This window comes from Prunus persica, chromosome G1 (assembly GCF_000346465.2).
Source record: "Prunus persica cultivar Lovell chromosome G1, Prunus_persica_NCBIv2, whole genome shotgun sequence".
Taxonomy (NCBI): domain Eukaryota; kingdom Viridiplantae; phylum Streptophyta; class Magnoliopsida; order Rosales; family Rosaceae; genus Prunus; species Prunus persica.
Genome location: NC_034009.1, coordinates 45,759,272 through 45,780,722, shown reverse-complemented (window position 1 = coordinate 45,780,722; position 21,451 = coordinate 45,759,272). Strand labels below are relative to the sequence as shown.

At 35.6% G+C, this 21,451-nt stretch overlaps 2 protein-coding genes across 2 annotated transcripts; both read left to right on the top strand.

The window, feature by feature from the left end:
- Positions 886–17,770, top strand: LOC18788213 (phosphatidylserine decarboxylase proenzyme 3). The gene is made up of 21 exons (XM_007221743.2): positions 886–1,179; positions 1,291–1,370; positions 2,660–2,684; positions 3,136–3,195; positions 4,250–4,318; positions 6,397–6,495; positions 6,578–6,628; positions 6,727–6,810; positions 7,181–7,272; positions 7,860–8,015; positions 8,130–8,214; positions 8,965–9,076; positions 10,432–10,532; positions 11,576–11,623; positions 12,225–12,371; positions 14,439–14,534; positions 14,635–14,709; positions 14,832–14,924; positions 16,441–16,527; positions 16,636–16,686; positions 17,407–17,770. Exons 1-21 carry the CDS (start codon positions 991–993, stop codon positions 17,551–17,553), a joined length of 1,947 nt encoding a protein of 648 aa, XP_007221805.2. The 5' UTR covers positions 886–990; the 3' UTR covers positions 17,554–17,770.
- On the top strand, positions 18,655–20,802 carry LOC18788334 (serine decarboxylase 1). The gene is made up of 5 exons (XM_007227545.1): positions 18,655–18,898; positions 19,106–19,337; positions 19,466–19,659; positions 19,750–19,886; positions 20,236–20,802. The coding sequence occupies exons 1-5, from the start codon at positions 18,655–18,657 to the stop codon at positions 20,800–20,802; spliced, it is 1,374 nt and encodes a 457-aa protein (XP_007227607.1).

Here is a 21,451-nt window from a genome sequence, read left to right as displayed (position 1 = left end):
ATTTTATTTATAAGAAATAGTATGGGTTAAACTTATAAATACAACAACAAAAAATAGAGATTCACTAACATTTTGTGGATCTAAGAATGTTAAATTTCAAAGCATAAATTGCTTGAATGCCTTTTGAATCTAATTTTCCATGTCCTAAAAAAGTCTTGCCCGTATTTACTCTTCTTAACCCCCTAAATAAACATAACTCTCCTCCCTAGTTTGTTCTAGGGTTACACTAAGAGAAATATATATGGGAGAGGGAAAGAGACTCAACTCACAACTACTACTCAATCGCACTCAAATACATGAAGAAAGAAATATATATATATATATATATTTGAACAGTATGGCCGGACGGCTATATTTTTAAAATATTTGACTATAGCTGTCTGGTGATACTTTTAAAATATTAATATATTTAAAGAGTATAGCCGTGCTGTTATACTATACTCTTAAAATATATAATTTTATCAGATTATTTTAGCGTTTAGGGCTAAAATTTAGCCCATTAAATTTAAGTTATTTCCTCAATTATTTTATTTATACAAGTAATATTGAAGTTGGACTGAATCGAAAGGGTTTAGGACACAGCACGACCCTAAACCCAAATCAAAACCGAACCACATCAATTACTCTATTTGATTCGGTCTAATTTTGGCATAAATTCAACCAAACCCGTCAATGTCCATCCTAGTTGTTACAAGAAAAGCTTTCAACCATGGGTCACCGCATAAAATAAGTTTTTTGTATGGTACACTAATAGTGCGATCTGACAAGTCCATCATCCAAAAGGTAATTATATTTTTCTTTTTGGAGTTGTCGTAAAAGTTGACTTTTCTTTATTCAAATAATTGCCTAGTATTGGTTATTTCTATAAAAGAAGATACCAGAGAAGAATATACTCCCAAGTCCCCAATTTTGCAGGGAAACATTACCAATCAAAAAGCAGAACAGTTTAGAGAGAGAATCACAGTCCCCGTAGGTAGAGAGAGAGAGGCAATGGGGCATGGAAGCTCGAAAGAAGAGAATGGCGCTGCAGAGTCACAGTCGAAAGGATCGCGTCGCGCTCGGCTGAAGCAGCGACTTCACCTTCATCGACGACGTCGAAGTCGCTCAAATTCCCCGTCTCATAGCAAACGCCTTGATGCTGAAAATTTCGCCGGAATCGCTTTGCTCACTCTCGTTCGAGTAAGTTTCTTGTTCTTTGTTTTTTGTTTTATTGAATTAGCATTGCAGTGTTTGGAGTGAGTGAAATTAATAGGGAATTTTTTTGGTGTGTTTTTCTGTGTTTTGTGGTAGGCTGAAATGAAGTTCAAGGACAAGTGGCTTGCCTGTGTATCTTTTGGAGAACAGACCTTCCGTACGAATATCTCCGATCAGTAATGCCTCTTTGTCTCTTTGTTCTTTTTTCTCCTTGTTGAGAAGCTTCTTTTTCTCCTTTTCGAATCTTTATCTTTGAATGCCAACTACCCTGTGCATTCATTCATTCATTAATTTATTTGTTTTCTTAAAATAACTGAATAGTATAATGAGCACATAGATAGATAGAAACACCAAAATAGAAAGAACTACAAGTGCCTGAAATTACTTGTTTCTGCAACCCTTTTCCTCTTTTTTACGTTTTGAGTCGTTTCTCATTACAAACTTACAGGTAAGTTTTCGTTTTGTCCCATTTCTTTAAGCAGTGATCATCCATTGTCCTTTTCCTTTAGACTCTAATCTTAAGGATCACTGAAAATTGAAATCAACATCCTCATCATCAATAGTCATGTGAACTCCCAGGGTTAAGGAAGTTGTCCTCTAGTTCACAACATTCCTTGTCTGATGCAGTCACATTGTTTGCAGCTTTGCAGTAAAATCCCACCGAAATCTTGTATGCCCATAGATATGAAAATGCTATTTGCAATGAAATTCTTTATGGAGAGGAGGAATGACCTCTCCGATTCAGAATCCTATGTTTTTAATTATTATTTTTGTTTCTATTCTTCTAAAATACGAGATTTTGTCTTTAACTGGCTACCAATATAAAATGCATCTGCTTTTTGTATACCGTATCTTGAAATTGTTTTTTTAATAAATATTTTTATTTTTATTTTATTTTAAAAAACACTACACCAAATTTGTTTTTCATCTTCAGGCCAGCACAAAAAAGAAACTTGTTTGTTTTTAGGAAACGGGTACCAAATGCCCCCTTAGTAACTTTGTATGTAATTGTTTATTCTCTCAAAAAAATTAAAGTGCCGCAAAAGAAAGGGCTTAAAAGGCCAAGTGAATTGGTTGAAGGGTCACACAACTGTAGAAATTGTTATTTTCAAATTTTCAATGTTCATCCTTTTAAGATGATTTTTCGATTTAGGAAATGGATTTCCTATTATTGCATAACTGCATAAAAATTTAATTAGCAATGTTGTTAGAAAAGAAATGTGCATGTCTATTTATTTTGGATTATAAGGAGTTTTAAATTTTTGTAACACATTGTCGCAGTAGATCAGACATTGTACTGCTTGATACATAGCATAAAAAATTCCACCGTAGTTGGCTTGTCAGACATTCATTTCTCTTTAGGCTACACAAAGTCTGCCCTATGAGATAATATTGCATTTTTGTATTTTTTTTTCACAGAACACACCAGCTTATTTGTATTAATTTGTTTTTACTGGTGTTGCAGAACTGACAAGCCTGTTTGGAACTCTGTAAGTACCCGAAACCCTATATTGTATCTTATTATGGCAACATATGAGTGCTTGGCCTTTTTTCAAAACCTTAATATATCTCACTTAGTGCCATCTGTGAAAGACCTCAGTATATCTTCCTGTATTTTCTCTTTTTGGTTTTTAGATCTCCGTATCTCTGTGATGTACAAAATATACATAATCTGTCATACACACATCAGAGATGCTGAGGGGAAGTTGAGATTAATTTGCTGAGTGCTTTTCTTTTATGCTAGGGCTGACACACTTGTTAGTATTAGGTATGCTTTTTGGATCACTTTGGTAATGTGATAAAGTACTGGAACCTTCATTACCGTCTTTGAAATTGTGGAAAAACTCAACTCTCTCTCTCTCTCTCTCTCATTTGCTTCTTAGTACGAGCAAGCAACTGAGCTGAACATAACCCTTTGAAACTTTTCCCTTCGACTTTCAGGAGAAGAAGCTTCTTTTGGAAAAAAATGGGCCTCATGTTGCAAGGATATCCATTTATGAGGTATGCTTTGCTTTCAGTTTACTTACATTCTTCCCATTTAGTAGTGTCCTGAAAGAGGTATGTTCTTCCATGTGACAAGGACGGATATTTAGGTCTCCTTATTTAGGGATGGCTGTGGTGACTGGCATGGCATAGATTTATAGAATTTGGAATGCTTTTTTTCTTATAGATTCGTATGGATTTTTTGTATTGTATGAGATATAGGAAATGGAAATTCAAAGTTTCTTATGTAGAAAGCTGCTAGTATGCAAAGTGCAGTATCACACATTGACACGTTGGAGAAATATGCTAATCATGTTCTAGGAACTTCCCAAATACACACGGGCAATGTACCAAATAGTCCCATAATTTAGGAAAACTTTCCAGATTTCTGAAACTGTAAACTGGATACGCAGCATACACTTCAGTACCCGTTGCATGTCTCTACCATTATATTCTGTATCTCAGAGTTAAATAGATACATGCTTCATTTTCACTTCTCTTAGATTTGTTTTCTTCCATATATATATATATATATATATTTGAATTATAGTATTAGTGGCAGTCACTTACAGAATGTTTATATATATAATCAAAAGCTACAACTGTAGATTTTTTTTTATGAAGCATTCAAAATTAATGCTGGCAATGAATCGTAAGTTTATACATATACATGAATAACTGAATGGATACAAAGATACATGAATTTAGTGATGACCATATGGTAATCGTGTTTATATCTGGTGTTCCATGAATTATTTCCTGCAGAATGTAATGGCCTTTTTATCTTCTATTTCCTTTTATAAGTATAAATTCATGTTTTGCTTCAGATGTAGTCATACCCCTTTTTTCAATTTTTTTTTTTTTTTTGTATGTATCTCAAATTTAAGGCCTTTTCCTTTTGTATACACTAATTTTATTGTATCTGACAGTCTTGTATGCTCTTTATTTAAGAGATTTCTCTATGTCAAAGTTTTCTTTCCCGGTTCTGTTGTATATTCAAATTGAAAACGTATAAGTGTTCTTCAGGTATAATTTTTATATTTTCACTTATTCAATTTATCATACAATGCAGACGAATAAAATGTCCAGAAACAATCTGATAGGATATTGTGAAATTGATCTGCTTGAATTTCTAACCAGGGTGAGCAACCTTCTTTGTTGAATTCTCTCTCTCTCTCTCTCTTGTTGACATGTTTAACTTCTTAAATTGTGCCACTACATGGTACTCTCTCTAATTGCACTTTTCCACAAGCTCCAGTAATGATGCACTGTTTTTCTTTCCTTTTTATTTATTTATTAATGTTTGTGTGTTACAACAATTACGCTTTGCGGTATTTAAAATCAATGGAGTTGATTTTGGAAACTTGTGTATTTTTGTAACTCAGAAGAAGCTTGGTACAAATGTGTACAGACTCCATATTCATTCCTGGGAGAATGCATCTTGTCACCTTTGCAACAGTTCATTTAAATCTATACACCATATACTAATTGCTTGCCCAAAGGCTTAGGAACTGCTTCAATTTGCATTGGAAAATTAAACATACTTTCTTTTCAAATTTCAGTGTCTGGTTAATGGGAAATAGTATGAATAATGATGAAAACTACAAGTGAGGATGATACTATTTTTTTCTTGACTAGTGAGGCAGGGAAATCGTCAATTTGGTTCAGATTGTCAATCTTTTGTGTTAGTCTAAGAGCGGAAGATTAATGGCCAAGAGTGTACTAGTTGTTGTCAATGTGGGTTATAGGCTTTTGGGCGGTGGAAAAAAGGCTAAATAAATATGGGGTGTATGGTGGTGATGGCTATTATCTGACTATTTTGGAATCGGTGGATCTTTGAAGATGTTAGGGGATGCAAGTGGAGGAGGTGTGGGAGATGGTCAAGTTTTGGGCAGCACTTCGGGTTTCTGTATATCCTGATTTAAGGAACATATCTTTATCTGACATTGTTCTAATTGGAAAGCTAATTAATGTTCTTTTCTCTTCTACTTCTGATGGATTATAGGCTTTGGGAGTCTGTTGAACAAGGAGTGGCAAGTGAGGGAGAGAATTGCCCTTTGAATTACTTTGGCCTTCCCTTGGGGGCATATTGCTGAGTAGTGTCCTTCCAATCTTTCAGATTGCCTAATAGGGTTGCAAGGAGGACTAAGAAGTTGATACGGGATTTTGTGCGGGAAGGATGTGATGAAGGAAGATAGGATCACCCAATTATTTGGGATATTGTTCAGAGACCAATATTGAAGGGAGGGGTAGCCATCGGTAGCTCAATGAGAGGAATCACTTTTATCTTATTACTTACCTTTTGAGAATAAAAAAGAGACATAATTTGCGAAAGAATCATAAAAGTTGTCAAAGTTTCAGTGAATTCATGTGTAAATAATAATTTTGGAAGCCAAATTTTTCGCATCAAATAAAAAATGTACTTGGAATTGTGAACAAGATAGTTGACTTGTAATCTGGGGTGGGGGTGGTGAGTGAGTGCCAAATTAAGGTCATTGGAAGCCATTGGTAACTCAATAAGAGGATAGAGCTCTCATAAAAAAAAAAAAGGATAGAGCTGTGCTGGGTAAATGGTTGTGGCTGTTATAATGTAGGTGCCAAGATATTATTCTGCTGTGGTTTGGTTAGATGTTTGAGTGCCTATCAGGCCTCTTCTATGTATTGTAGTTTGGGGTTTCTGCTGTGTTTGAGTGCCACCTTGATTTTGCATCACTGCCATATAATATTTTCATTTTGCTTTCCTTATCAACATATATGCCTTTCCTTGGAAATGTCTAGAATTTAATTGTTCTAACTACAATTTTCCATTGATATGAATCATGGCCCGTGGGGCCAATATTCTATCTCCTAGTATCTTGGGATTTTTTTATTTTTACATTCCAAGCATGCCAAGAGAAAAAGTTTATGCAGTGAGGTAAATACCGTAAAAATGATCAAAAAGGGGATGCTGAAATTGCATGGTGAACTTCTGAGAAACACTAAATTGAGTATGAACCCTTTTCCAAATTTCTTTTGTTTACAAGTTCTGAGTTTGTTTTACTCTGCAGCGTTTTTTTTTCCCTTCTGCTGGCAGCATTCAATATTTATGATTAAGCGCATTTTGAATATGGAATTAGTTGGCTAACTGACTGATTCTTATGTTTTCAGATTTTTTTGTTCATCTTCTTACTGATTCTTGTTATCACTCTCTCTTCTGAGGATAAATTGTTGCTGTTGCAGGATTCAGATTCCAACTCCAATTCTGAGATATTGGACCTGTTAGATCCATCGACATCAGACAAAATTGTCGGAAAAATTTCTGTTTCATGCTCTGTTGAGGTATGCCATGTATAAACCTCATTTTCTTCGGTAACAAAGTCTATATTTAGGATTAATAACACTTCATTGGAAAAATTGACAGGATCCAATTGAAACAGAAAAGAGTTTTGCAAGGCGCATCTTATCTATAGTGGTATGTCCTTTATATATGGAAAGAAATGTTCTTCAATGTTGTCCCAATTCTTATCTATAGTGGTATGTCCCAATTCTGAGGCTTTGTAATATACACAGGATTATAATGAAGACGGAAAGCTTTCCTTCTCTGAATTTTCTGACTTAATTAATGCTTTCGGGAATCAAGTGGCAGCCAACAAGGTTTGAACTTAATGAACCTATTTTAATTCACATGTGTTCATCGTCAACCCAGTATAACCACACTTAATACACGTTTTCAATTTTTTTCTCACAGGTCTTGGCTCATCTGAGCCTAACTCCTATAGTCTAAGCGGCTGTTGGTGTGTTAAAAATTTGATCTCAAATTCTCAATACGCACAAAATAAGCAATTAATTACAAAACCCACATTACATTTGGCATGGGTTTGTGGATTGGAATCCATAGAGTTGGCTTCCTCCAATTTCAGAAGTCCGTTGTGATATATTTTTTTTGTTGGCGTGTTTCTGTTTTGTGTTTTGTGTTTTCCTTTTGGTTCCATTGTCTCAGAAATATATCTTCCTTCCTTAATAGAAAGAGGAGATGTTTAAAGCTGCTGACAAGAACGGGGATGGTGTTGTTAGCATGGATGAGTTGGCTGCCCTTCTTGCCATTCAACAAGAAAAGTAATGATACATGTAGATATTAGACCAAAAAGTTTGAACTTACCACTGTATATATTGCTATTTTGATCTCCATGTCTATAATCAGACACCCCCCCCCCAAAAAAAGAAAAAAAAAAAGAAGAAAGATGCCTATACAGTTGCAAATTCTTATTATGTAAGAAATGTGAATTTATTGTTTTTTTTTTTTATAGATATGTTCATTTTGTGTTATAGATCGTATTTATAGATATTTGCAAAATGTTTTATTTGATTTTGTTACAAAATGTTTCTCATGTAGTACAACTTGAGACCATTGACCAGCACATTCTTATTAGGCCAGTGAGAAAATTTACTGAAAATTTATATTAAATTAGTTCAACCCACCGGTATATACATTGGAAGAAGTGTTATAGTTCTCACAATTCAGGTTCATACCATTTCACGACTGTTTTTTCTAATGACAGACCTGAGCTTGGATTTTTCATTTTATTTCTTTGGATTGTGCCATGATTTTCAGTTTGATATAATTGCAACACGTTTGAATGTAGAATGTATTTTCCTTTAGGTCCCATTCTTGGAAAAATGAGCAGAACTATTTTGTTTTTCAGGGAACCACTAATGAATTGCTGTCCTGTTTGTGGTGAGACTCTTGAAGTTTCTGATAAGCTGAACTACATGATACATTTGACCCTATGTTTCGATGAAGGAACTGGAAAACAGGTCATGACTGGAGGATTTTTGACTGATAAACAGGCTTCTTATGGGTAAGAATTGTGTTATATCATCAGGCTTCTTGTTGTTGTGGTTCATTTCAGTTCAGTGGTTATTACTCTCAATCTATGGATGATTGGAATAGTAACATCAAATTTTATATGTAGGTGGATGTTTAAACTCAGTGAATGGGCCCATGTTTCATCTTATGACGTTGGTTTAAATTCTGGATCGAGTGCTAACCATATTGTGGTATACTTTCTTGGTTTAGCTTTTTCTTTTTAAATCAGCTAAGATTAGTGGCAGAAAAAAAAATTATGGGTTTTTCTCATTTGAAATGGGACCCTTTCTGTAATAGGCATGAAGTGTTTTAGCTGGAATACTGTTCCCATTTTCTCTTTCATGTAGTTTATGCTCTGCCCCTGATGCTGTATGTTTGTAAACAATGTTTTAAGTCATAATGATGAATTGAAAGTTTAAAATGATGTACAAGTTACAAGATACGCAGATATTTAAAAACTTATAATTTGCATGAGTGTAATGTACTTGAGTCTTGTTTGCATTATAATGAAATGTTTTAGTGAGATCATAATGTACCACAAGAATGGGACCTGTAGTGGTAAGGTGTTATGCGGACATGTTAGATGTCCTTGATATCATTTATGAAGTCTAAGTTATATGGATCACTTCCTGTGTTGGCAACTTAGCCTGTTTGAAAGTCCAACCCAAAACCAATTGGCTATGGGTGGAGAGGCCCAGAATATTATATGTAGCTATACAAGGCTTTTAATTTCCCTATATGGGTTTTTCATGATATAATAACAAATTGATCATAGTACTGGCGAGCTTAACTGGTATGCATCATAGTATCTATGTAACCTATTAATTTTTTTCTTTTTTCTCCCTGAGCATCTCATTGAAGCAGATGTGGTTCAATCTTCTTTGTTTCCAAGCTATAATTCTGGTCTACTTTATTTTTCCATTAACAGTTTATCGATTCAGGTATTTGATCGGAGGACAAAGAGACTTGTGGAAGAACTAATAGATGAAAAGATTGTGTTGTCAATGAGAGCCATTTATCAGTCAAAACTAGGGCTTGGCCTCCTGGATACAGGTATTAAGTTGCATTTATGAATAGATGTTTATCTAAAGAAGTTGCAGAGATTATATTATAAGCACCTTCCTCTTTCTTTCAATTGCTATCTTGTATTACTCAATAAATTGTTGATGCAATGTTGTTTCTTATTTTTCGATATTATCTATCAGAATTAGATCGCCCATAAAAAATATCATGCTGATGCCCTTCTATACCTTCCTTTCATTTTCAGTTCTGTGTTATTATTTTTGTAGAACATTAATTTTACAAAACGTAAAGGAAAAGATATGAGAAAAGACGGATGAGGTGTTCAAAGCTTAATACATGAACAGGAAAAATTACAGAAAAACATTAAAGTTAGTTTTTACCTCGTGTCTAATCAAGATGAATTAGACTAAATGGTGCCCTTAAAACACTTATACTATCAGCCCTGTCAAGATGCCAAAAATATTTCCTCTCCCATAGAGATTCCACTTCCTCTCTGGGTGCCCTTAAAATGCTTAGATTATGAACCTTGTAAAGATGCCAGGAATATGTTCCTCAAGTGTTCTGTTTTTCTTTTTCATCCAGTCAATTTAAATTATCACCAAGACTGCACATTTCCAAAGAATGGACTACCTTACCAAACCCCAGAAAAACCTCCATCCACAAAAGGTAGGAATCTATAGGCCAAGCACCCGTTACTCCTAACCTAACACTTGTGGTAGTGTAATAAACACATTTTAGAAGTGAATGGGCAGCGGTCTATGCTCTTAGCATAACTTTTTCATCGAGAAGATAAATTTGTGATGAGCAAGCATAGGTCTTCCTTTTTCAGAATCAATGAAAAGCAAGCAATCTCTCCTCTTCCTCCAAAGTGAAAAGCAGTAAATGGGAAACCTGTGTAGGCTTCCTTTCCACCAGAAAACCATCAACACATGTTAAGCCATGTAGCTTACACTAACAACCTACTAAGACAACCATTGATCTCAGTCACCTTCCATCTTCTCTGTCAGTAATATTGCCTTCCTCATCCTCCAATAAGTTTGTTTTGTAGATGCGTTTAATATAAGTTCAGCAATCCAATATTAACAACTTTAGTTTCAGTTTGCTCAGGGTCTTTGTCCATGTGGACAGGTTGGTTGTAACTTGTTAGGCTCTTAACGCTAATAGTAAATCTACCAACACTAAATTTACTTCAAGAGGAGATGCCTTTGTTTTGAACTGACTGTCAATTGCCTATCCAAAATAACAAGAAGAATAATAATAATAATATTTAATAATTTCTGCAGTTCGTTTGCTAACTAGTAGCAGGTTTTAGTTTTTTTGAGTTCTTTGTTTATGATCGTTGCATAATCTTGTTTTCTTTACCGTGGTTCACTATTTCAACACAGGGGCAAAGGATATCTTGCAGAGCCTCTCTGAAAAGCAGGGGAAGAAAATGAACTCAGTGGAATCTGCTAAAGATATACCAAAATTTGTCGAGTTTTTTAAGGCAGGACTCTTTCCTTAGAATAACATTATGATTATGCTGTTCTGAACTTTCTTGTAATGATGCAGTGTCATGATTCACATAATTGTTGCCAGAAATGAAATTTAAAAGTGTACAGATGGTTTGATGGTGTGTTATGAAGAGTGGCCATGTATACAGACAAAAGCAGGGATATGTTGTTATTGAGGGTGAACATACACATTGAAATTGATACGCTGATACATTTATCCTACAATAAATACTTGGAAAAGGCTGGGATGTTTGTGTGTGATGCAGTGCCTACAACATTTTCATCTTTGGAAGCCCAAAACTAAGCTTTCTATTTTATAAGATGGGGGAGTGTGCTCCATATCTTATGTTCCCTGGACAACAGATATGTAATTACCTGACCCTTCAGGGAACATAAATCTCTGGATCATGTTTTCTTACATTGTCCTGTGGGTTTTTTTGACTTCAGTTGAGGATGTTTGGGGAGATGGAAGTAATTTCGAGGGACTGTTTTTCTTTTCTTTGTGAGAAGCATAAATTTTCTGGCAAGGGGAGAAGGCCAAAGTTATGTTGCGTTGCATGGGTATGCTGTGATCTGGGGAGTTTGGCTGGAGGGAAATAAAAGGATTTTGAAGACTTTGTTGACAATGGGACAGAGCAGTTATCGAATAAAGTTCGTTTTTTGTCCGTACTTCGGGCTCCTGTTTCTACAGAATTTAGGGTTTATCTTTCACTCACATTTGGTTATGCTGGGAAGCTGTTGTGTGTTAGGTGTTGTACTGTGTTAGCCTTAGTGAGCATTTGTATGTATGCTTTTTTATTTTTTCTTTCTTTGTAGTGGCCATCTTGTCCACTTTCTTTGGTCTTCCTCTTTCTTTCTTCTTGTCTTTTTAATGAAAGTGTGTTTCTTATCAAAAAGTACATTCTTATGTGTATGTAAACTTTATTCACTGTTTTGAACTGTTTTTATTGTAATGCTCGAGTTTGAATAATGTAGTGTACATTTATGCTAAGCTGAAATTACATCCATTTGATTAAGTTTAACTTGGTTGTTGTAGGATCAAATCAATTTGGCTGAAGTCAAGCACCCTTTGGAACATTTTAAGGTAGGCTGTACATTTGAAGTCGATGAATTTCATCTTGTTTTATTTTATCTACATATTGAAAACATTTCTGCTTGTGTGGCTTATCAATGCTTCCATAACTTTGATTTAATATGTTTGAACCACTGTTTTGAGGGGATGTTCAAGCTTTTAAATTTATAGCCTAAGGGTAAAATTCTGCAGATGCTTGTCAAAACATTTCAGAAGCATTCCTTTTCGTGTAATTTTTCTAAATTGGGCGGAGCTTTGATTTAAATGTAGTTGTCTTTAAGCTTGAGTGTATTAATAGGATTAAAATGGGCATCCTGTTTTTCCTCCTTGTATCATTTTTCCTTTTTCATCAATAAAATCCTTGTTTGTTATTCATACAAAAAAACAAAGGGAAAAAATTGTACAAAATACATTTCTTGATATTTCATCTTATGATTTAATTTATTAACCATGTTTTCAAGTTTCGTACATTCTTTTAGCTGACTATTTTATGCCTAGGACAAGCTTATTTTACTATTGATTTCTTGCTTTTGCTGGAATTTTTGACATGTAACAATGTCTTTTACATTATGAAGATGATAAACATTTCTAATTTCTAAATTTTTGGATGTAGACGTTTAATGAATTTTTTGTGAGAGAGTTAAAGCCTGGAGCAAGACCCATTGCCTACATGGAACGTGATGATGTTGCCATATCTGCTGCAGATAGCCGTCTTATGGCATTCAAATCTGTTGATGAAAGTCTGAGATTTTGGATTAAGGTAATTTTACTGTTTGCACTTGAGTTCTTGTAGAAGAATTCACAAGTTTCTAAAGATTTTTTCGTGCTTGTCTCTTCTTAGTTCAGAGAACAGAATTGCAGCATATTTGACTAATTTGAATTAAGAAAGATGAAAGTTAAATGATAAATATGACGTTTTCTTGAAGAGAATACCTAATCACTCTGGGCTCTTAATTGTTATGCATTGAAATAACACTTATTCCGCTGGACCCTTCATGACTACCTTCTCATAGACAAAAGTTTAGAAGGTGCTTGTGTATAAATGTATCAATGCAATAAACCCATAGTATATTAATCCTTTATCCTCTGTTCTGCCACTTCACCTCCAATTTATTTAGAAGAATGCCTGTTCCTGTACTCATGCTGTTAGCACTTTGAATTCTTCTAAAACAGTGACTTGGCTGGTCGAATTTACCTCTTAGACCTGGAAATTTTCTGACTGGTAGAGAAGTATGCACTCAATCTTAACCACCTTGGAATGTAAGGGTTGATAGGAAGAAATCATATTTCCTGACAGTGAGAAAGGAATTTTAGAATTTTTATGAAAATTGAATAATAGTGTAAACTAAATAGAATCATGATTTAAAGGTATCCATTAAACAGAGTCTAAAAAAATAAGGCCTCCTAAGACAGTAATATATATATATATATATATATATATGTAAGTCTATGGCTAAGATGGGAATAGAAACAAGCTAGTAGAAATCAAAGAGATGGGATGGTACTGTGGAAATGGGTAAGAATGACATCACTGTTGTCTCCTGCTTCAGGACTTTGCTTGCCTCTAGCCTTTCCTGCCTTAGAAGCATAATCCAGACTCCCATCTCTGAGGAGAAAGCTAGCTCCCTATAATATGACAGCTAAGGAGATCAGGGTGGTATGGTTTTGACCCGAATCCTAGTAAGGCCTGGACCAGATGGTTTTGTTGGATTATTCTTCCAAAAAGTCTGGCATATTCTTGAAGATGATGCGATCAATGTTATTGATCTGTTCAAGCAGGCTCTCAAAGTGCTTAATTCTACAATCATTGCCCTTGTCCCCAAGGTTTCTACCCCACGTCTCAGATTATTGGGGACTGTACCCTCACTGTTCATCTTGGGAAACTCTGTTACCCAAACAATGGTTTCAATTTTATGGGAAGTTTCACATTTTTTACCCCCAGTGTTCAGTATCAATACCACATCTCACTGGAGCTGAGCAACATTCTGTCATCTTGATGTTGAAGAGAAGCTCTTTGTTTAACCAGTTATTGGTCAAGTGTCAGTTGGATAGAAGCTCTATGTCCCCAAAGGGAATAAGCAGATTATGCTAAATTTTCCCAGTTAGCCTAACTAGTTACATATAATCAACCTAATTAATTCTAAATGTCAACTATACAAGAAAATCACGCCGACACAGGGTCCTGATTTTGTTCAGTCTGGTTGTTCGAATTGGTCCTTGTGTTTTGTACCATGGAGCTGAGTGTTTGAGTATTTAAGTTTTTGGAGAAGTTTTCCTTTCAAGCGTTCAGTTGGCTAAAGAACCCAAGTATTCAACTCAATCAATGAAAGCACCAGTTTAGTTGAACTGATATTAGATATGATGTATTCTTAAGTGCTGAAATGCTACTGCCGAGCTGTTTACTAGAACTGTACTGATGTGGTAGTTCTGTGACTCATTCACCTGTTGCACACCCCATCCGGTTAGGTCTGCTCTGCATGGTAGTTCCATCCTGAGCTAATGACGTGGCGCCTTCTGGTTAGTGAGGGGCATATTGTCTTGCAAGCTTCAAGCGGGACATGTCTCCCATTCCTGAACTGGCAGTTTATCATCACACCCGTGTACCCAATTTTAGTTATTCTGTTTTGTACGACATTGCAAAGAACAAATAGTTAAAAGGATGAAGGTTCAAATTGTATTAAATTAATAGATCAGTTGGGTCATTTTTCTTTTATATTTGGATTGGATGTCTGTAATCCACATATGGTTTTTAATCTTGTTCGTGTTTTTATTGTTGTTTTGTTTTTTGTTCTGATTTTATTTTCTTGGTTTTTGTTTGTATTTCTAGGGTCGAAAATTTTCAATTCAAGGGCTTTTGGGGAAAGATCAATGTTCCAATGCTTTCATCAATGGAACATTGGTAATATTTCGTTTGGCACCACAGGTATTTATTGCAATATGTACTTTTATTAACTTGTACCATGAAGTTGAACCATACATACTCTGATTTGTATTTTGATATTAATCATCTACTATGGTTTCAGGATTATCATCGTTTCCATTTTCCTGTTTCTGGAACTATTCAACAGTTTGTGCATATACCTGGATGCTTATATACGGTATGTGATTATAGATGTGACATGTTGGAATTCCTTTATTTTTGGCTAATCATCTATTTTCTGGCTTCTCTACAGATTTCCTTTGTTCTTTTTCTTGATCTTTTTCCTTTTTCTTTCTTCAGGTTAACCCCATAGCTGTGAATAGCAAGTATTGTAATGTTTTCACGGAGAATAAGCGAGTAGTATCAATTCTATCAACTGCAGAATTTGGAAAGGTTTGTTAGTGCAATCATTTATTTTTTTCAAAATGTCAATATCATTTCTATTTACAAAAAGGCAAAAGTTAACCCCATTTCTTGGATATTAGTAGTGATACATGCTCACTCCATTTTTCTTATTAGAAACTAGTTAAACTGGTGCATTACATTGAGATGAAAAAACTGACTGAAACTTCAAAAAATCAGTTTATGCTTTGGTGGTTTGGCAGTGCTGACACAAATACAGGATGAAAGTTGGTTCATTGCATTCTGTTGCCCAAGAAGAGTTTGGGTGGAAATCCGAAAATTCCGATGTTTCCACCTAAATTTGGTGGAATATATTTTATCTGTGAAAATATTCCAGCTGCTTAATTATGTAGGCTGTGGTCTGCCTGCTTGGGGTGTGTGCTATGCACCCCATGTGATAAAAAAGTAGTTGTTTACCAAAATAGGAAACAAGAAAGAGAGGCTGCAAAGGCACCCACTTTCATGTGAACCAGCAGGAGTCTGCATTTGTAGACATATAGATCCAAAGAGAGAATTTCAAACTACTCTCAGTAAAAACTGTGCTTATAAATTGTGGCTTGGGTTTGGGCTGTATGTATGGCTTAATAAAAAAGTGGTCCCTCAAAGTGTTGCCCTTCATGAAATTTGAGCTACTCAATCAAAATTTTAACCGAAATTAAAGTGTCAGCTTCTAACCAAATTGAAGTATGGGCTGTAAATTACAAACTCAATTAATTTGATTTAGATTTACAGGTGTTCCCTGTTGTAATTAAGGTTGTATGCTTGTAGTTGGTGTCAAAGCTCATTATGGTAAATGTATACTAATGTTATTTAAGGAAGGCCAGTTAAATTTAAATTAGTATGTACATGTTCTCAAAGATAAAATTCAATGAACCAAAAATGTTTTTGCACATTTATAATTAACTTTCAATGTCATGTGCTTATCACCTTATATATTTATCATTAGAATACCATTTTTACGAAGTTCACATGGTTAGATGATGGATTATTGATTGGTTTAGCATTTTGTAAAATTTCATTCAAAATTTTCATGTTGTTAAGCAAATTTCTGTCGTCTTTTTCCACCAATACCAATATTTTTCATAAAATCTCACTACCATAATTTCCACTGACGTTGACATTCTCAACCTAGCCTTTGACTGAAATATCTGTCTTGGGTAAATCTGCTACAGAAAATACCTGCAGTTGCTATGCTATTATAATGCAAGAAAAGTAAAAGCATTCACACCCTTTACTTGAATGGCAAATTTCAATAGTAAACTGGGTTGAGCTCTCATATTTATTTCCTGTTAGAATAGAGCCATCATTCTGTTGGATAGAGTCGGTACGTTTTTCTTTTCTAATTAAGAAGAGATGTATCATTCTTGGGTATTAGTGACATAATACTATTAGCACTCCTCTTTTATTTCTTGCACCTCAAAGTGAATGTTTTATAACTTTTCTGTACTTACATATTGGAGTGCCGATAGTGGTAGCCTAATTCTTTTGATCATCTTTTTCTCTGCAGGTGGCTTTTGTTGCCATTGGTGCAACTATGGTTGGCAGCATTACCTTTTCCAAGAAGGAGGGTGACCATGTTAAGAAAGGAGAAGAGGTTAATATTCTTTATTTGATGAGTTTTCTTTGGTTTTATATTTTATTTATTTACAGGCAGATAATGGGTTGATGTATACTGTCTTGACATTGTGTTCATTTATTACAGTTTGGCTATTTCTCATTTGGTGGAAGCACTGTAATCTGCGTCTTTGAAAAGGTTGGTGTTTGAATGAATAGGGGTTGAATAAACGTCGTCACATTACTATTCTTTTCGCTTTTTGGCCTCTTTTTGTTATATCTTGTAAGGAAACAAGTCTCCTATGTTCTGAGAATTGACACGTCTAGCTTTTGTTTTTGACACAGTTCGGTTTGTGCACTTTCAGTTAGGTTTAGGTTGTTTAGTTTTATGAGTTGTGATGTTAAGTGGGACATGGGGCCACAAAAACAGATGGTGAGATTATTGTTTTGGGACTATGTGAGGACCTGTGAGAACTTTAAAGATTTTTAAAGACAAAAAGTGACTTTTGGTCCTTATAGTTTGATATCCCTCGCAATTCTAGGCCACGTTCATATTTCCTTCCAATTCTATGTGTCACTGATGTTGAGGGGTATTTTGATGGAATTGTAAGGAATTTGACAAATTTGTAACATGTCCTTGAATTGTGAGGAATTTAAAACTACATGGATAAAATTGACAAAATTGAAACTACGGGGGACCAAGGTGGCAAAATAAAACCGGCAACTATAAGGGGACCTTTGCCATTTTTAAATTTTCATGGTAGGTGAGGTGGCTATTTTTAAGGGAGCAATAGAAGCTTTCTTAATCTAAACTTTACTTGGTAAATGTCGTCAAAAGTTTGCACTTTCAGATTTATGGTGGCATGCATAGGGTATTTCTGAGTTTAACTGTTGGCTTATTGTGTGGGTTGTTATGCAGGATGCTATTGAGATAGATGAGGACCTCCTAGCAAATAGTGCCAGATCACTAGAGACCTTGGTTACTGTTGGGATGAAGTTAGGTGTCTCCAAGAAACAAGCCAATATTGGGTTGCCAAACATAGAAAAATGTGTGTTGCAAGATTGAGAGAGCTCATTCTTGTGTTCTATATATACACAATATAGTCTTTATGTGTAAAAGATGTCCTTAAATTTAGCATAATAGGGTTTGCCAAAACCTATATTATTCATGCTAAACTAAGTTTTTCAGCGTAATCGACAAATATTGTATTATTATAAGGATGATCTAATGTAACTAGTTTGAAAACAATTCATCTTATTTTGAAAGATTGTCCGATATCCCACTCATTATCTCGTTGTCCACACCAATCTGAATATTTGCCATAACTACGAATGTCATGTGTTGTATTTCAGTGATTCGAACAATCTATGTTTTAGTACTCAACCTAGCCAACTCCCCAGCCCCAAAAACCCTGATTCCCCTTGCAAATCACGAACCACAACCCCCAGATGTAAACCATGTATCACTGAAATACAATGCATGGGGAAAGGGGGAGGTGGTGGTGGAAAGGGTGGGGAGGTGAGTACGGGGTTTTTTTGGCGGGGGGATGTTTGAGGAAGGGAAGAGAAGGGGGAGTCTTGATTTGACTTTTAATTATTTTAAATGATAGTGAATTCATTTAATAGATTGACTAACGGTCTTGATGACGAACGACTTACTTGTAGGTTTTTCTTGAGTTTTTAAAGTCTTCAAGTATCGGATACCAATTTGAAATGACCACCAAAATTTGGGGGCTATTATGTAATAAACCTGTTTGGTAAATTGCAACAAATCAAAATGTATTCTTCATGTGGATTTCTCCAATCACAAAACCGCACCAAATATAGAGCCGTTAGATTTAATAACTAGGCTTGATTGCGCGCGCTCCACGGCCTAAACCTCCTGAAAAAAAGTCTGACACTTTGGGCCACTACCTCTAACCTTGACTTTGTCCCATTTTTGAGCGCCTTGATCGCCTCTCTCCCAAGTCTGCAAAGGGTTCTCTTCTTTCAGATCCAACTTGTTTCATTTCTTGTAAAAACAAAGTTTAAAATGCCTTGGATTTGTTCTGCACTTTGTTCACTGTAATGCAGCTTGTTTTCTATGCATCCATTCTTTGATTCCCTGCTTTAGCGTGACAAAATAAAAGAGAGCTTCTTTCAATAAAATTACATGACATAAATAGCAATGGTTGGAAGTGTTGAGAACGAGAAGATCCAAGCGTTGCCGGAGGATTTCGTGACGACGACGGTTGATGATGAGGTGGAGAAGAAGAGGGAGATTTCGCTCGGAAGGAACGTGCACACCACATGCCATGAAGTGAGTGAGCCCGATGACGACGATGATTCCACTGGCGACAGGGAAGCTTATATGGCTAGCGTCTTGGCTCGCTACAGAAAGTCTTTGATTGAAAGGACCAAACATCATCTTGGTATTTGCAACCTTTGTACACTTTTTAGTTAGTACATTAATACCGCGCTACGTACTGCACTAACTACATACATAGAATAGAACATTGGGTTATGAAATTTTTTCTACTGCAGCTTTAGCTTATTGTTCTAAAAGTTGCTGTTCAAAAATTAGTATATTGCTTATAAATTCTGACTGTCATATGTTGGCACATGAAAATCTGGAATAGGCTACCCCTATAACTTGGACTTCGATTATGGTGCACTGGGACAGCTTCAGCACTTCTCCATCAACAACCTTGGGGATCCGTTTATCGAGAGCAACTACGGTGTTCATTCCAGACAGTTTGAAGTGGGCGTTCTGGACTGGTTTGCGCTCCTGTGGGAATTGGAGAAGAACGAATACTGGGGCTACATTACAAATTGTGGTACAGAGGGGAACCTTCATGGTATTTTGGTTGGGTTAAGTATCAAAGATTCTCAGTTTCTTTCTTCTTTTTTAATTTCTTTTCCTAGACTAAAACAGTGGAATTTTATGAACTTGAAAATAGAAAATAGATGTGTTGATTATCATTTATTTATTTTGGCAGGAGGGAAGTGTTTCCAGATGGGATTCTATATGCTTCAAAAGACTCACATTATTCTGTGTTTAAGGCAGCAAGGATGTATAGGATGGAATGTGTAAAGGTGAACACTCTTGTCTCTGGTGAGATAGATTGTGATGACTTCAAAGCCAAACTTCTTTGTCACAAAGACAAGCCAGCCATCCTAAATGTTAACATTGGTAGCTCTCTCTCTCTCTCTCTCTCTCTCTCTCTCTCTCTCTCTCTCTCTCTCTCATTTGATTTATGGCTCACATACTATGTTGTTGCAGGAACAACTGTTAAAGGAGCTGTTGATGATCTTGATCTGGTTATCCAGAAACTTGAAGAAGCTGGCTTCACACACGACCGGTTCTATATCCACTGTGATGGGGCTCTGTTTGGTCTCATGATGCCTTTCGTCAAACGAGTATGTATTCAATGCTTGTCCTAAAACAAATGTAGTTAAACTCAGAGGATACAAATATTTTCATACATGGGGCACGCATACTGCTCATTTCAAGTGCAAATGTGCCCATCAAATAAGTCATCCTGCACTCCTTGAATTGCAATTTCTCTCTTATGTTTTTATAATACACGAACGCATGATGACTTTTTTGGAGTGCCAAGAACAGTTTTCTTGTCTTTTATTAAGGTTGTGTTTCCAAGAATACACATGAAGGTTTGCTAGATTCTAACATTGATTAATTAAGTTGCCTTTCTATATAACTTTTACATCTTCCAAAACCCCACATTCTCATTGATTTTGGGGATGACAGGCGCCAAAAGTTACTTTCAAGAAACCCATAGGAAGTGTGAGTGTTTCAGGCCACAAGTTTGTTGGATGCCCAATGCCATGTGGTGTGCAAATAACAAGACTGAAGCACATTAATTGCCTCTCAAGCAATGTGGAGTATCTTGCTTCAAGGGATGCAACAATCATGGGCAGCCGAAATGGGCATGCTCCTATTTTCCTTTGGTACACCTTGAATCGAAAAGGATACGGAGGGTTCCAGAAAGAAGTTCAGAAATGCCTTAAGAATGCACATTACTTAAAAGACCGCCTACGCGAGGCCGGGATTGGTGCAATGCTGAATGAGCTGAGTAGCACGGTTGTGTTTGAGCGGCCGCAAGAGGAGGAGTTTGTTCGCAAGTGGCAGCTTGCTTGCCAAGGAAATATCGCTCATGTGATTGTAATGCCCAACATCACCATTGAAAAGCTTGATGATTTCTTGAGTGAGCTTCTTCAGCATCGTGCCAAATGGTTTCAAGATGGAAAGCTTCAAGCTCCTTGTATTGCGTCGGATGTGGGCACAGAGAATTGTCTATGTGCTTCGCACAAGTGACCGGTATGCTAGATGTTGTTGTAATCCAGATCCCTGATTCATGTTTTATTTTAGTTTTTTTGAAATTACAAGGACGAATATAAACCCTAAAATTAACACATCAAGCAACTGGGGAATTTTCTCATCTGTGTTACAATAGAGAGTCGTCGAAATTAAAATGTAGGCTAAATATATGCTTGGCAATATAGCACCAGTTAATACGGAATGCTATAATGAGGGGTTATTTTAATGCACTAGTTAACTAGAATCTTAAATTAAGAAAGTTAGACAATTAATTAAGGTGCAGCCAAAGGCCACCATGAGATTGCGTAATTTGAAAATTAGATTCAAAAGGCATTCGAGCAATTTTATGCTATGAAATTCAACATTTTTTTATCCACAAAATGTTGGTGATTTTTTATTTTTTGTTGTTGTATTTATGGGTTTAACGTTTATTATTTTTTACAAATAAAATCAATTTTTTTATTCTTGTCCAGTGGACTAATAACTGGAAATTATTAAAATGGAAGGTATCGGAAAGAATGTAAATTATCATTCCCTATGTTTTGAGTTTGCACCGGTTTTTGTTTTATTTTGCTTGGCTTGTCACGTTATCAATTGAAACTCAAAAATAAAACTCAATTCCTCTACACTAAGAGCAGCTATAATG

Bases quoted from the DNA above. Each gene is read 5' to 3' on its own strand.
- LOC18788213 (XM_007221743.2), top strand. From the start codon at position 991: ATGGGGCATGGAAGCTCGAAAGAAGAGAATGGCGCTGCAGAGTCACAG. The intron at 6,811-7,180 runs GTTTGAACTTAA...CTTCCTTAATAG, and splicing joins ATCAAGTGGCAGCCAACAAG to AAAGAGGAGATGTTTAAAGC. The intron at 12,372-14,438 runs GTAATTTTACTG...TTGTATTTCTAG, and splicing joins GTCTGAGATTTTGGATTAAG to GGTCGAAAATTTTCAATTCA.
- LOC18788334 (XM_007227545.1), top strand. From the start codon at position 18,655: ATGGTTGGAAGTGTTGAGAACGAGAAGATCCAAGCGTTGCCGGAGGAT. The intron at 19,660-19,749 runs GTAGCTCTCTCT...ATGTTGTTGCAG, and splicing joins CATCCTAAATGTTAACATTG to GAACAACTGTTAAAGGAGCT. The intron at 19,887-20,235 runs GTATGTATTCAA...TGGGGATGACAG, and splicing joins TGATGCCTTTCGTCAAACGA to GCGCCAAAAGTTACTTTCAA.